Genomic DNA, 15,540 nt, shown 5'->3' on the forward strand with positions numbered 1-15,540 from the left:
CGACTGTATCTTTTAAGGTGGAGCGGTGTGTGTGAGTAAGAAGCGACTGTATCTTTTAAGGTGGAGCGGTGTGTGAGTAAGAAGCGACTGTATCTTTTAATGTGGAGCAGTGTGTGTGAGTAAGAAGCGACTGTATCTTTTAAGGTGGAGCGGTGTGTGTGAGTAAGAAGCGACTGTATCTTTTAATGTGGAGCAGTGTGTGTGAGTAAGAAGCGACTGTATCTTTTAAGGTGGAGCGGTGTGTGTGAGTAAGAAGTGACTGTATCTTTTAATGTGGAGCGGTGTGTGTGAGTAAGAAGCGACTGTATCTTTTAATGTGGAGCAGTGTGTGTGAGTAAGAAGCGACTGTATCTTTTAATGTGGAGCGGTGTGTGTGAGTAAGAAGCGACTGTATCTTTTAAGGTGGAGCGGTGTGTGTGAGTAAGAAGCGACTGTATCTTTTAATGTGGCCACATAAAAGCCACATTGAAAGCCACATATGGCAGACAGGCAGCGTTTATCCCAGTGTTGTATTCAGTGTTTGGGGAAATTCGCTCGTCCTGCAGTGATGTTACCGCTGTCCAGACGCAGACCATCCATCACCGAGGAGACCGGGACAAGGGTTGAAAAGCGTACTGCTAACTCTGATTGGTTCAGTGACAGAGCTGACACCGTGCACCCACTAAAATCCAACATGTTTAATAAGGACTGTGACAAAGAGTCGTTCTCTGCATTGACTCAGAGCTCATTCGCCACCTCACGGACCACCGCCAGGAGACGAGGCTGACTCTGAGTGGCCAGCGGCTCTCAGAGACTGCAGGGTGTGCTTTGGACTTGCCTCTGGTTTCTTGATGATCTGGATGCTGTACATGTGGTTCTTCGTGGGGTAAATGACGATGAGGACGTCTCCAAACTCGGTGGGGATGATTCCTCGTCTGTAATCCCGAGTGTGTTCCGACCACACGATGTGAACCTCGTCGTTCCCCAGGTGCCTCAGCTACGAAACAGAGAGACGACAGAGACATAAATAAATAAATATATCTAAAATAGTTCTGTTTTATACCCCTCACTGATCCCTGGGTGCTGAGAATGGATGCCCACATTGTCAGGTGTGTGTGTGTGTGTGTGTTTGTGTGTGTGTACTGCCCCTATAACACTAGAGCATGTGTTAAAACCTTTTGTAATTCCACTCTCTTTTTCAGTTCTTGAAAAGTGTTTGAAAATCCAGTGGAAAGAAGTCTTTAAGAGTTTCCTTCACACTTAGTGTTTCTCTGTAAATAAATGAATGAATAAAGAGGTCAGACTCTGCCGAGTAAACTCTCAAACGAGCAGCGGGTTGCTGAGACTCGACCGTAAAACAAAAACAAAAAGAAAACAATGAGCCGCCCACCTCTTACCAACACCTCGCGGAGTGCGTCGCTCGTCGTGTGAAATCAGTTAAAGACGTGGTAAAGAGTGTGAACAATGGTTTCACGTACATGAACCCACATCAGCGCTAACCGTGGGACACGGCTCTTTAATGTTATTAATGAGTCTCCCCCGTGTGGGACCCACTCTATGGATCATAAACGGCTTCATTCAGGGAAGACAGGGCAGTTAGACTCAGGTCATTAAACACAGGTAACGCTGCTGTGTCCTGGGGCAGAAAAAGGCTGATCGCACCTTTAAGAGAAAGAGCAGCTCTCGTATTTCTCCTCCTCCCCGTTTAAAGGTGCGTTTGTGTTTGTTTGACCACCGTCCGTCTGTTTACGTTGCTATTGACCTTGAGCACCGACGGGGGACGCTCCCCTTCAACACCTCACATCCATCTTCCACTGCTCACTCCATCTTCTAAAGCTCACTCCATCTTCCTCCCTCACTCAATCACACTCTGGTCAGGGACTCGGAGGGACAGCAGCAACCTTTACTCACACCCCCCCAATCACACACACCCCTCAGCCCCAGACAGGCTCCAGTTACAGAACGGCAGCGGTCAGACACACTTTACACTCAGCTCCACTCTAATCGGACGGGATTAGCTTCAGCTCCGAGTGCACAGCCGTGAACAGAACACAGCAGTGAGTTTAATCCCTGTCTGAATGTGTTGTTTTAGACACAGTATTAACCTCAGGATTAATTCCCTGTTAAAATCTTGTGACACGCCAAGGTCCAGAGTTCCAGAACCTTAATGCAGCAAAACGAGCGCGGAGAAATAAGAGCACTGAGTAAAAACGGAGAAGAAAGAGAACAGAGTGAAAACGGCTAAAAACCAGAGCTTCTGCTCCTCGCTCCTCACTGCTGTGCGCTCGGGGTCGGGGTGAACAGCGAGCGGCTCATTATCATTTAAAGGAACAGGTGCTGAAAGCGGGCGTTCTGAACAGGGGCTGTTTACACAGGGGGAGAACACTGCTGTGGGGCTCGTGGGGTTTGGACCAAAGCAGGTCACAGATGCTTCATTAAGAAACAGAACTATGTTCCTCTGTGGAGACGAGGGAGAGTGTGGCACCGTTCAAATATTGTGTTGTGAAAGTATTTGCTTAAACATTGATCAAATAACAGTTCTGTTGTTATCTGTATGCACCTACTGCCTCTTCAATTTCATCAAAGCAAGGCTGACTCGAGCATGAACCACTGCAAACCAGGTATTTTTCCCACTGCATGGTACAGACGTCTCTCTGTTTGGTTTTCCACAACGTTAAGCGGTGTGTACTCATGGTGTATCGGCGTGTTGTTGTTGTTTGGGACTGAACACAGCTCCGTCATCAGTTCAGACAGATCAGTAGAGTTTGTTCCTTCCTTGTTGCAGCGTCCAGCTCTCGCTGGATTCTTTCGTCGGCCACCGATCCAAGGAGCGTTTGAACCTCTTCAAAAGACCACGGCGTCATTTTACGAGCTGCCGTCGTGAGTCGGATAAAAACAAACGTGATCTCTGCTGCAGCTGGAGATTTTACAGATGGAGAGTTGGTGCTGGTCGTCTGCGTTGCGTGGCGTAGAGTGACGACTCTCTCTGGACGATCAGCGCTCTGCAAGGTTTACACGCCACGGTTTAGTCCCTACTCGACTCGCTCTGAACCACGAGAGAACAGCCACTAAACAAGAACCCGCTTCCAGAACCAGGACCAAAAAGAATAGAAAGAGTCCAGTAGAGTAGGGACCCTGCAGTGGAAGAGCAGTGAGTAGATTCAGGGTGTGTGGCCTCTGTCCTCTGCACTGATTCTGTTTCACCAGTTTGAATTCAGCACGACCATAAAATGGAGATTATGAACCTCTTCAGTCTTCAGGTCCTGAATAAAGGAGAATGAGAGGATGGCATGAACGGGAGAGGGAGAGAGAGAGAGAGAGAGCTGACCCTGAGAGGATGAGCGAGTGTGTGTTTGGTCGACACGCTTTAGTGTCTGCTTAACATGGTTTAGCGCCGCTATCGGCCCATCTCAGCTCGGCCAGCGTCTCCAGCAGCCCTCGCTAATCCAATTTAACGCTGAAGAGTCATGGGCCATCAGCGGCAGGGGGACAAGCCTGATCTAATTTAAGGTGGAATATGGCTGTGTGCGGCTGAAGGGCCCCTTGGCTCCACCTTAAGGCTGCTGATGGAAACGTGTGGCCCTCGGAGGAGCCATCAAACCCCAGCGGCCTCACGCTCAAATTACAGCAATGAATTACAGTAAAACACCTCCCTAATGCCCACCACCGCTGACCTGTGCTTTCAGGGTGTGTGTGTGTGTGTGTGTGTGTAACAAAGCGATTTAGTGTTTATTGGAAGATAAGGGCACTGTGTACGATGCAGTTCTCTTTCATCTCCTCCCTCCCTGGCCTCGTCACAGACCCTCGAAGAAAAGGAGCAGCTACTATAAACATCTTCAGCTAATGTGACCTTCAGTGTAACACCTCATTTCCAATTCGTGGCCACAATTACATTCTTTGTGTCAGTTACAAAAGCATGTGACGGTAGGTGAGGTTAGGGATGTAGATTGAGTGGAAAATTGAGAGCTTGTTTCTAGAGATCTGCACGGGTTTGATTTGAACACTGAACCCTGCCCACACCACTTATTGGAACTTGCTCCAGTGTAATTTGTTTGGTTTTTAACTGGTGACTGGTGCTCTGTGCTTCTAGTGAATCACAGACACTACACTCATGCTCCTCTACACCGACATTAATCACTGACAGTACTCACGCTCTGCAACACTGACACTAATCACAACCACTAATCACCAACACTATAATCGTGCTCCTTTACACTGACATTAATCACATACACTACTCACGCTCTTCAACGCCGACACTAATCACGACACTATTATATGCACCTCTGACATTAATCACAGACACTAGTCACTGACCTCTACACCGACACTAATCACCGTCCACTCTACCGACACTAATCACCGTCCACCATACTGACACCAATCACCGTCCACTCTACTGACACCAATCACCGTCCACCATACAGACACTAATCACCGTCCACCATACAGACACTAATCACCGTCCACCATACAGACACTAATCACCGTCCACCATACTGACACTAATCACAGTCCACTACACTGACACTAACAGGTTCCTCTACATCAACACTTATCACAAACACAAATCACACTCTTCTAAATCAAGATTTCTCAGTAAAAGATGAGAGAGAGAGAGAGAGAATGTTGAGGAACAGAGGGAGAGATAAAAGCAAAGGCAGAGAATGAGGGAGAGCTGTTAAGGATCATTACTGTCGCTTGTGTCGGGGTGAAAACGCTGATGTAAGGACGGCTTTCTCTCTGAGGTGTGTGTGTGTGTGTGTGTGTTATTGTGATGACACTCTGAGGTCAGTGTGGCTTTGTAAGACACTTCACATGAAGACAGGACTCCGAAAATCGAGAGTGGACAAAGCACGGCCACTTTCTCTCACACACACACACACACACACACACACAGTTCAGAGGTCAGAGGAAGTGGTCAGCAGAGAGAAGAGCAATCATTGATTGCTGAGAGCTGCTCAGCAGGTTTCAGAGTCGACAGAGAGATACGCAATTTCTCCAGAGTCTCAAAAACCCTATCAGACAGGACACTGTGTGAGCCCCACTTTCACCCTGTTCTTTAAACGGTCAGGACCCCCACAGAGCAGCTCCGCCCCCAGCACAACAGCCCCCAAGAGAACAGCCCCCCCCCCCCCCCCCCCCCCCGAAGGCTGTTGGCTGGATGTTTCTGGATGGTGGACTAAATGCAGCAGTGACACAGAGGGATTTTTAAACCGCAGCAATGCTGTGTCTGATCCACTGCCGTGTGAGAGACTAGTGTCTTTCTGTGAGCTGTTACTACAGTAACGGTTACACCACTGGACCATCCCCGATTTCAGCGCGTGCTCTTACCTTCTTGGTGAGGGAGTCGTCCGAGTCGGGGGGCATGCGCGTGGACACGTGGAACATCACCTCCACGGTGGACGTGGCAAAGTACGGCGTCGTCAAACCTGTGCTTTTATTCTTCTGGAGGCCACCCATAAATCCACAGTGACTCGTCAGGTTCACCTACACACACACACACACAGAGAGAGAGAGAGAGAGAGAGAGAGAGATTAGCAACTTTTCCACAAATGTAGACAGTGAATCAGTGAAAGGATATTTGTGTATTTTTACACATTAAATAAATGATAATAAACACAAAAATCTATTCAATAACCTGAGTGTGCGTGCGTGTGTGTGTGTGTGTGTGTGTGTGTCTGATCCGACGCCACATTAATGTCAAATCCAGGGGGCACAAAAACACCAGGTGAAAATATTAAAATACTTTTTCCGACAAAAACCATGGGTCCAAAACGTACACGGACCCTCTTCATCCTGGAGGAGGAAACTCAGGAGACGTCAGCCAATCACATTCACCCAGACTAACGGCTCTGAAACCACCCCCAAAACTCCAGGGTGAGAGAGGGACGTTTACTGGTTAAAACAGGTCTATATTCTTTTTACTTGCGGTGTTTTCACCCCCTACTTTTGACACCGATGTGGTTCTCGTGGAGAGCGAGGAGCTGCTGAGTTCACCTCCCAGCCGAGTCCTGACACGAAGTCTTCGTACGCCTGGCTGCCGCTGGTGTTGGACAGAATGGAGTGTTTGTCCTCCTGCCCCTCGGCCACGTAAAACACCGCAATCTTGTGAGTCTCTCGGCTGGAGAACAGAAATACAGTTACTGTGTATCACTTCAGAACCCTCCACGGCTCTGTCTCCGTCCCCGTCCAGAACCAGAACCAGAACCGTGCAGGAGACAAACGACAGCTGACAAATCAAATGTTAATGGTTTTACTGCTTTATTTATTTAGAACCGAAATGTTCACCAAGCCCCTGTCCACAAGCGTCCAGATGTACTTCTGAAAACTACAGATAGGGGGCAGCACTGGGACGTGGGTCACAGGCCAAAACACAAACATTGTTCGGCTCCAGAATGAACCTCTTCTAAGAAGAATATCCTGGCTGCAGCGCCGTGGTCAGACGCCAGTGCGTTTCCTTCCTGCTCCTCTGAGGCTTTACTGCACTCAGACCTGTACCTTACAGACAGCTCCTTTAAATGTTTGCTGCCCTCGGTACAGAACGGCGTGGCCCTTCTGACGCACCGTAACATCGTCTCCGTCACAACGGGACGCAGATGAGGAGCTGCTCCCTGCTGCAGTTCGGTAAAAGAGTCACTGCAGTAATTATCCAACCACAGGCTCTGAAGGATTTGCATATTTAAATTCAGACACACCCACTGTTTTGGCCAGGCAGTGATTTTATATCATTACATTGTTGTTAACGTTATTGCTGTGAACAGAGGGCTGTTGTTCTCGAGGTGAAGGTGAAGACGGTATTTTCAGAGTGTGGCTCACCACTGTCTGGAGTCGAGGTTTTTCAGCTCTCTCAGCAGCTTCTCATTTTTCTTCAGCAGGTGGAAATTGCTCCTGTGGAGAACAGTTAGCACATGTGAGAAACACGGCGAGAAACCGGAGAACCTCCTAGAACCCGCCGTCCTGTCACAGGGCTTTACTTTCTGTGGAAGTGACGGAAAATTCAATAAACAACAACACTAGGGGGGAAAACAGAAAAGAGAAAGACAACAGGGAGAGAGAGAGAGAGAGAGAAGAGAGAGAGAGAGTGTGCTAGAGAGATGGTGAGACAGAGAGGGAGGGCTCTGATCACTCTCTCGTTAAGGGGAAGCGCTCTTAATTGTCCGCCGCTTTGTTTTTGTCACAGATTCCAAGAAAAAGCACAAGAAAAAACAAATGCAGCCCGAGCGGCTCTGAGAACACAGACACGTCTCACACACAACGGACCGAGCGAGGACATGCCCCGAGGAGAAAAGGAAACGAGCGCTGGAAAAGACGAGTACTCTGACATTTGATGTGGATTATAAACAGTCCCTGACTGGTCTGTGGTCAGTGAATGAAGCCGAGGATGTAATTGTTGGTCAGTGTTTTGAGAAACTGGCGTCTGAGTCTGAGACACGGCTTTATGTCCGCACCGTGCTCTGAGAGCGTCTTCGATTGACAACACTGAATAGCACCCCCTTGTGGAGTAAACTGAGAATGCCCTGACATTAATAAACATGATTAATAAACATAAAACACCAAGACGAACGCCGTCCCCGCTCTGAGGGAGCACTGAAGAAACCGTACGTCCTCTTTGTCCCGGACATGTCCCCTTTTGGGAAGTGAAAGACGTGTCCAGCTGGGATTTCTGAAGTGTGTAAAACGGCTGGGAGTTTGGGCACATTTCACACCAGGGTTCGCTTCTACAGTCGACACACTGTGTGAAGATTTAATCAGCTGTAAACACGTCTGTTAAAGCCCCGCCTTCTCACCGCCGCTATTGGTCCACGACCTGCATCTTTTTGGAGTCTCTCCGTTGTCTAAAAACCTCCAGATGGCGTTTCTCTGCCGTGAGCAGAGAGAGAGAAAGCCTAGCACCGGACCCAGACACTTTGTTTTTTTACCCATTTACAGACACTGGGGCTTTTCTTTTTCTTTGAAAATTGTGAACATCACCTTTAATGAAAAGGCTGAGCTAACTTCACTTAACTATTGACAGTTATTTAAAGTCCGTGGCGGGGGGGTGTGGGCAGTGAAGGACACAACAGTTATTCACTTTCTTGTGGAAAGGGGGCGTACACGAGCCTTAAACGTCAAACCTAACACTGTGCTACAGTCGGGGGAAGTGTGTAGGGCGCAGTAAGATTTAGTGAAGAATGAAGTACACACTACAGCAGTGTTCCATTTCGAACAAACACCTTCTCAGAGAAAGTGAAGACAATGTCGATTCTGTGTTAAATCTGAAGCATTTGCACTAAACTTTAATCATTTTCTGAGATATTTCCATGAAGTAAAATGGATTATTTTCAATTGTGTACCTCTTCTTTTTCTCCTGCTGCATGACGTTAGATAACGTGGGCAGACTTTGTCTCATACTTTTCTCTCTCTCTCTCTCTCTCTCTCTCTCTCTGAGTCATGCGTAAAAGCCACGCGACGGCGTCTAAAAGGACGTTTTTGTTTCGCGGCCCCCTCTTTGAGCAGGGCTCTCTTTATTAGCTTGTTGCAATGTAATGGTCTTCATTTCGTCCATTGAAAGTGAGCCATTTGAGAGGCGCGTGTGTGAGGACGGTGTGAAAGAGGCATTAGCGCCGCTCTCGCGTCCACAAAGCGGCGACGCCTTGCCGTCTAGAAGCTCGGATAAATCACACATGAATACCTGGAGAGAGAAAGAAGGACAATTCCTCATTAAAGGACCCCCCCACACACACACACACTCCCCCGGCTCTAATAACCCCTCCGTCCGATTCTAAAGGCAGCAGCGGCCCTTTTATTTTCAGCTGCGAATGAAAGGAGGTGCTGCAGCACGAGAGATGACAGGCCCCTCAAGAATTAATGTGCCATAAGAGCACGGACGCACGAGTACAACCCTGTTAAAGACACGCTTCTCTGTGCGACAATGGAAAAAACAATTTTCCCTCTCCTCTCTCTCCAGCTCACGGCTCATGTATATCATAGAAATAATGCCGTTACATTACAGACACACACAAAAAAACAAAAAACCCAAGCTATTACTCACAATCTGAAAATATTCAGCCATTTCAGATAATAGCCCCCTCACACACCACGGGGAAAACGAGTGTAAGGAGAAAAGGAAGTGTCAGAACGAGTGAATGAAGCTAATGAGGTGATGAGTAAGTGAGAGAGAGAGACACACAGAGAGAGAGAGAGAGAGAGAGAGAGAGGGACCAAAAAAAAGTGCTGATTGCTTTAAGCTGATTATGAAGCTCAGCAGAATCAGACAAACAGGGAAACAGGATGTTTACACCCCATATCTGATCTCAACACACACACACACACACACACACACACACACACACCATAATCCGGCTTCCGTTCCAATCCCAAAATACACTCTCCAGAGTTTTAACTGTTAAACATATAACTGTGCAGTTGTTCAGTGCAGATGCGAATGGAGGATTTAAACAGGGGCTCAATTAAACAGAGCAGTGGACAGTGGAGGTGAATGGAACCAGACGTCCTCCTCTAAAAGCCCCTCACAGAACGTGAGGACAGGAGACGGTGTGGGACAGTGGACAGTGCCCCTCACAACGGACCCTCAACGTCTTCCTCTTTCACAGACCTCCTCCTCCTTCAATCAGAGGTAAAACAAAAGAGAATTAATCTCCAATGTTTCATCGGTCCCACTACAGTACACGACCCGAGGCCGAGACTTTCACTCACTGCAAAGCAGCTAACAGAACCAAAGTGGACGACTGTATTGCCTCCTGGCCTCGCAGAGTCGAGTGAACCATGAGCCACAGCAGTGGCTTCAATTTACATTTACACTGAATAATCATTAGTTCTGAATTCAGCTCCAGAGCCAGAGATAAAGGGATAGAGTCAGGACAGAGTCATGGTTAATCCACTGTTTACAGCGTGGTCAGATCACAGTGAGATATATGATACACATGTGGAAATGATGCAGAGCTCTGAGCGGAGAAGTCGGAGAAATGTAAACGCGACCTCACCTCGAGAAAACAAACAGACGGAGCATTTTCCTGTTTTTATTTCCTTTAATGTATTTCTATAAACGACCCGGTCCAGCTCCACTGCGCCACCACGCTTTATTTCAGGTGATGAGCTCTTTCTGGAGCTTCTTTATCTCCACTTAACCATGTACGCCCCCACGGTTCCTACTGAAGAACCCACTGTTCTCTGGTTCCAGTTAGGAACCAACTTTTCTGGTTCATGAACCAATTAATGTTGGTGGAAACGAACCGAACCGTTCCCAATTATTTTCACGAACGGGAACCAAACAGCACCCCCTGCTGACCTTTATTCTCCCGCTACAGCCCCGTGCCTCACCTCTTCTCCCAGGAGTTCATGCCCAGGATGTTGAGCAGCAGTCTGCAGTAGTAGAAGGCAGACTGTGGTCTCTGTGGGCGGGGCTCCGGTTGTGTCGTTGCCCTCATGCCGATCTCGTTTCCACGGTGACAGCTGAACTCCCGCTCCTCGGCGCTCTGCTTCAGGACCGCGTTGATGACGTCATTCTCCTGCTTCTCGGAGACGCAGGCCGGGGGCGGGGCCGGAATGTTGAGGGGCGTTCCCGTTCGCTGGAGACACTCGGGGCTGGAGGAGCCCAAATATTGCAGCATCTCGTCCAGAGCGTCCTCACCCTCCTGCAGGGAGTCCCAGCTCGGGACGGCCTCCCGACAACGACGTTTCGCCAGAGGAGCCATCATCTCTGCAACAGCCTCCTCTTCTTCATCATCATCATCACCATCATCATCATCAACATTAGCATCATCCTGCTGCTCCTCCTCCAACGCCTGCAGAACATCGCACATTTGTATTTATTTTCTAAACAACTTCCTCCAAAACAGGAAGTGTACACTGTAACAGATTTAGCAGAATCAGCAGTTAGTCACACACCTCCTCTTCGTCCTCCTGCTCCTTCTGCATCTCCTCACTCTCCGACATCGCCTCATTCTCCTCTTCCTCCTCCTCCTCCTCTTCCTCTCTCTCCACAGCCTCTCCCTGTGCTTCTCTCCCTCTGTTGCCCCCTGGAGGAGAGGAGGCCTGAGTGTTGAGGTGGAAGGGTTTGGCGGATGCTGCGCACGGAGGCGGTCCATAGAGCACAGCCGAGTCCCACGAGTGTTTTCCTGAAATGTCTCGGACGATAACCCGAACGCAGGCCTCCGCTGAAGAGAGCCCCGCAGCCATCCCCCCGCCAGGGACACCGTCCTGCGCCCGGATCTGGACGTAGGAGAGCAGCGTGGTGCCGTTCAGGGCGAAGAACTGCAGGTTGGGCGTGCGGAACAGCTCGGGCGCCAGGTCGCTGCTCTCGCAGTAAGGGTTGTCCTGATTCTCACACACCTGACTGGTCAGGGTCGCAGGACCACCGCTCATCGGGTAGTGGCCCAGGTGATTCACCAGGTGAGAGACCACGGTCCGAGCGGCCACTGAGATCAGACCCTGCTGCATACGGGTCCTTACTGCAGAGAGAGAGAGAGAGAGAGAGAGAGGAGCTGTGATGTATCGATTATAAATGATACAGTAAAGAAACTGGAAGAAGAAGAGAGAGAAGCAGCTGGTTTTCCATCTGAAAATGTTCAATGTGCAATAAACAAACAGTGGACAGTAAACAGAGAGAGAGAAAGAGGGAGAGAGTGACAGACAGAAAGAGAGAAAGAGAGAGACAGATAGATAGAGAGAGAGAAAGAGAGAGAAAGACAGAGAGTGACAGAGATACAGAGAGAGAGAGAGGAAGAAGAAAACGAGAACGAAAGAAGGGAAAAGAGAGTAGAGAAAGAGTGAAGATGACTGGATCGAGCCGGTTCTGCGGCCGCGGTGCGAGAAACTTCGGCCTGTGACCCGCGTCTCTTTCGAGTGTAAATCGAAGCTCGCTCTAAACAGCCTGGCTCTGAGGCGGGCAGTAATAGGTGAGGGAGAGGTGTGCTTTACAGAGAGCCGGACTCATTAGGGGCTGGTTTGTGGGCCGCTGCGGACTCCCGCTGATCCCTCGCTCAGAAAAACGAGTGCAGGAATTAAAGCAGCATGGGGCAGAGAGGCTCAGAGATGGAGAGATGCACAGACATCAGACCGAGCTCATTCAGATCTCACTCACCTGCTCTGACTCGCCTCTTTAAGTTAATCACATGCAGAGACATGGGATTGGACCAGAGACTGGAGACGGAGTGATGCTCGGTGGTGTGTGTGTGTGTGTGTGTGTGTGTGTGTAATAAGGACCTAGGCTTTGGTGAAATAATAAAAGGGCAGATTTGTGTGGAGCAGCTGTGGTCTGACGTCAGAGAAGTGAAGTGGATTGAGGAACAGAAGGTCGCTGGTTCGATCCCCAGGAAAAACAGGAGACACTGGGTTTCACTGAGACACACAGAGAGAGAGAGACAGAGAGAGAAAGAATAAAGAGAGGAGTTACCCTCGGTGACGGGCTGCAGTTTGGAGGATCTTTCCGAGTCCGGAGAGTGGAGAGGTTCTGGTTCTTTCAGACCCTCCAACAGCAGAAATGGGTCGTAGTCGGGACTGCTGAGGTCCGACAGACTGAGGGGGAAGTACCGAGGGTTACTGAAGCTCTGTGCTCCGTACACGCAGCCGTGCAGAACCTGGGAGACACACACACACACACACACACACACACACACACGAGAGAGAGTGTAACAGATCTGTGACAAAGGAGGAGGACTGCTCCGATTGACCGTCGGCCTGTTTCTCGTTTATCGTTTGAGGCTTAAACTGAAAATAGAAAATTGGGCGTGAAACTCAAATTACAGCCGTTGTTTATTTTGGCGATGGACTTTTTGTTTGTTCATTTATTATTATTTTTTTAACATAATTTCAGCTCCACAGTCTGAACTGCAAGGAAAAAGTGTTTGTTAGGCTTTGTGTCCTTTAAAGAAAGGAGTAAAACCTTTATATTTTATATAAGTGCAATAATGATTAACAAAAAACAACAACTATTTAATAATGAAATACATTTACAGTTCTTCAGACTGATGTAGACTGATGGAGAGTGATGTAGACTGATATAGACTGAGGTAATGAAAGTGATGTAGACTGATGCAGTGTGATGTACTGTGATGTAGACTGATATAGAGTGATGTAGACTGAGGTGATGTAGACTGATATAGAGTAATGTAGACTGAGGTGATGTAGACTGATATAGAGTAATGTAGACTGAGGTGATGTAGACTGATATAGAGTAATGTAGACTGAGGTGATGTAGACTGAGATGATGTAGACTGATGCAGTGTGATGTAGACTGATAGACTGAGGTGATGTAGACTGATGCAGTGTGATGTAGACTGAGGTGATGTAGACTGATGCAGTGTGATGTAGACTGATAGACTGAGGTGATGTAGACTGATGCAGTGTGATGTAGACTGAGGTGATGTAGACTGAGATGATGTAGACTGATGCACTGTGATGTAGACTGATATAGACTGAGGTGATGTAGACTGATGCATTGTGATGTAGACTGATGTAGAGTGATGTAGACTGGGGTGATGGAGACTGATGTAGTGTGATGTAGACTGATTTAGAGTAATGTAGACTGAGGTGATGTAGACTGATATGATGTAGACTGATGGAGTGTGACGTAGACTGGGATGATGTAGACTGATGTAGAGTAATGTAGACTGATATAGACTGAGGTGATGTAGACTGAGGTGATGTAGACTGATGCAGTGTGATGTAGACTGATTTAGAGTAATGTAGACTGATATAGACTGAGGTGATGTAGACTGGGGTGATGTAGAGTGATGTAGACTGAGGTGCTGTAGAGTGATGTATTGTGAGACGACGCTCAGAAAGTTGGAGTGATTAACGAGACACAGGCTGTCTACAGTCACCAGCCTTTAATTCTCACCTGAACAAACATCTAAGTGCTTTAAATCCACAAGCGTCTAACCCATGGGTGTCTAACCCTAAAGTTCAATGCAGACGAGTGTTTCACTCTGACCTTGTAGATGGCGCTGAGAACAGATCTGTCGCTCTTGTCTTTATCCGAACCCAGAGTCTGCACCGGCTGCAGCAGAGTCTTCGGAGGAAGAGCCATCACCCAGTCCAACAAACACAGCAGCAGAGAGACTACCAGCTTCAGAGAGAGAGAGAGACAGACCAGAGAGAGAGAGAGAGAGAGAGACCAGAAAGAGTAAGACGAAGTAAATACAATAATAATAATAATAATAATAACAATAATAATTCTAAGACCCTGGAAAAATGTTTATTTTGTGACATTCAAAGCATTAAATGTTTCCTGGAGTGTATCCGACTGTAATTACTGTTTCACGGTTCTGGTTCTCTCCTTAGGTTCTGGATAACGTTCTCCCAGCTGCAGAAACCGAAGGTGTTTATCAATAAATAAAATAAAGATTTGTAAACAGTAAATACCCTTTTGTCCAGTTCATGGGGGGAGGACTCTGTAGACGGCAGCAGGTAGGTGATGGTCGCTATGAGAATCTACACACACACACACACACACAGTTATCATTACTGTTGTCAGGTAAAACACAATTTCTTTGATTAATGAAACTCTTAAAAGGCCCAAACCCATGTTTCCCCCCGACTTCACTGACAGTGTTTGTATTGGTTTTGTTTTTCATAAAAAACTCTTCTAAATAAATTGTACACAACTATAATTTGACATCTTTAATCCCTTGAAATTAATATTTAAATGAGCTGTTTCTGATTGGCTGGCCCTGTACGGTGCCTTATTCAAAACACAGTCACCGTTTAAATATTATAAAAGAGAGAGAATAAAGAATAAAGGGTACGAGAACAGAAGAGAGGACAGAGACTCAATGTTCTCTGAGTATTTTAGTCCCGTCTGGAAACGAATCTCGGATGCGGAGCGTGTGCAGCGTCACGCGGTTTCATTGATAATAAAGGGCTCTCAGTGAATGTTCTCTGGGTTCTGGGTCCTTTAATGAAACTGGATCCGAAACCCTGGATTTATTTAAAGCATTTTTTACCTCTACAATTTTCTTTGGTGTGTCGGGGGGGAAGGTCTGCAGGTGGTCCACGTAGTTAATGAGTAAGTGGAGGATGTCAGACGCCACCAGAGCCACTGTTTTATTGGGAAACTGAAAAACAACAAACAGTGGAGGAGTGTGGGTTAGAGCTGACACCAACGGGGTCCTGAAGATCAGTCTCTCTCTCTCTCTCTCTCACACACACACACACACTGTCTCTGCTTGTTGAAGCGTCTGTAGTTGTCTATTGTACAGTGTGTATTTCTATAACTGTGTGTTAATGTTACATCCCTTTTTCCTCCTGTGACTAAAATAAATAAATGACCCACCGTTAAAGGTCATTACGACTGGAACTTAAGTAAACACAGTGTGTGTGTGTGTGTGTGTGTGTGTGGAATAGGATGATGAATGATAAACGTCTGTAAATGCTTGGGTCACAATGTAACATAATACAGAATAAATGAGACAGAGATGGAGAAGGAGAAAGTGATAGAGTGACAGAGAGAGAGAGAGAGAGAGAGATAGAGAGAGAGGTGGAGAGTGAGAGAGGTAGAGAGAGAGAAATGAGAGAGAGAGAGAGAAAGAGAGAGAGAGAGATGGAGGTTAGCTTCTT

At 47.5% G+C, this 15,540-nt stretch overlaps 1 protein-coding gene across 1 annotated transcript in view; it reads right to left on the reverse strand.

The window, feature by feature from the left end:
- Positions 1 to 15,540, reverse strand: part of ralgapa1 (Ral GTPase activating protein catalytic subunit alpha 1) — an 82,862-nt gene that overhangs the window by 28,947 nt on the left and 38,375 nt on the right. The window contains exons 31-40 of the mRNA XM_066657723.1: positions 14,928 to 15,038; positions 14,347 to 14,415; positions 13,916 to 14,050; positions 12,377 to 12,560; positions 10,870 to 11,432; positions 10,303 to 10,766; positions 6,799 to 6,870; positions 5,980 to 6,103; positions 5,314 to 5,469; positions 818 to 976 (exon numbers count right to left, since the gene is read on the reverse strand). Of these exons, the coding sequence (XP_066513820.1) occupies positions 818 to 976; positions 5,314 to 5,469; positions 5,980 to 6,103; positions 6,799 to 6,870; positions 10,303 to 10,766; positions 10,870 to 11,432; positions 12,377 to 12,560; positions 13,916 to 14,050; positions 14,347 to 14,415; positions 14,928 to 15,038 (2,037 nt within the window). The remainder of the gene's footprint in view (positions 1 to 817; positions 977 to 5,313; positions 5,470 to 5,979; positions 6,104 to 6,798; positions 6,871 to 10,302; positions 10,767 to 10,869; positions 11,433 to 12,376; positions 12,561 to 13,915; positions 14,051 to 14,346; positions 14,416 to 14,927; positions 15,039 to 15,540) is intronic.

Source organism: Hoplias malabaricus, chromosome 1, assembly GCF_029633855.1.
Source record: "Hoplias malabaricus isolate fHopMal1 chromosome 1, fHopMal1.hap1, whole genome shotgun sequence".
Classification (NCBI taxonomy): domain Eukaryota; kingdom Metazoa; phylum Chordata; class Actinopteri; order Characiformes; family Erythrinidae; genus Hoplias; species Hoplias malabaricus.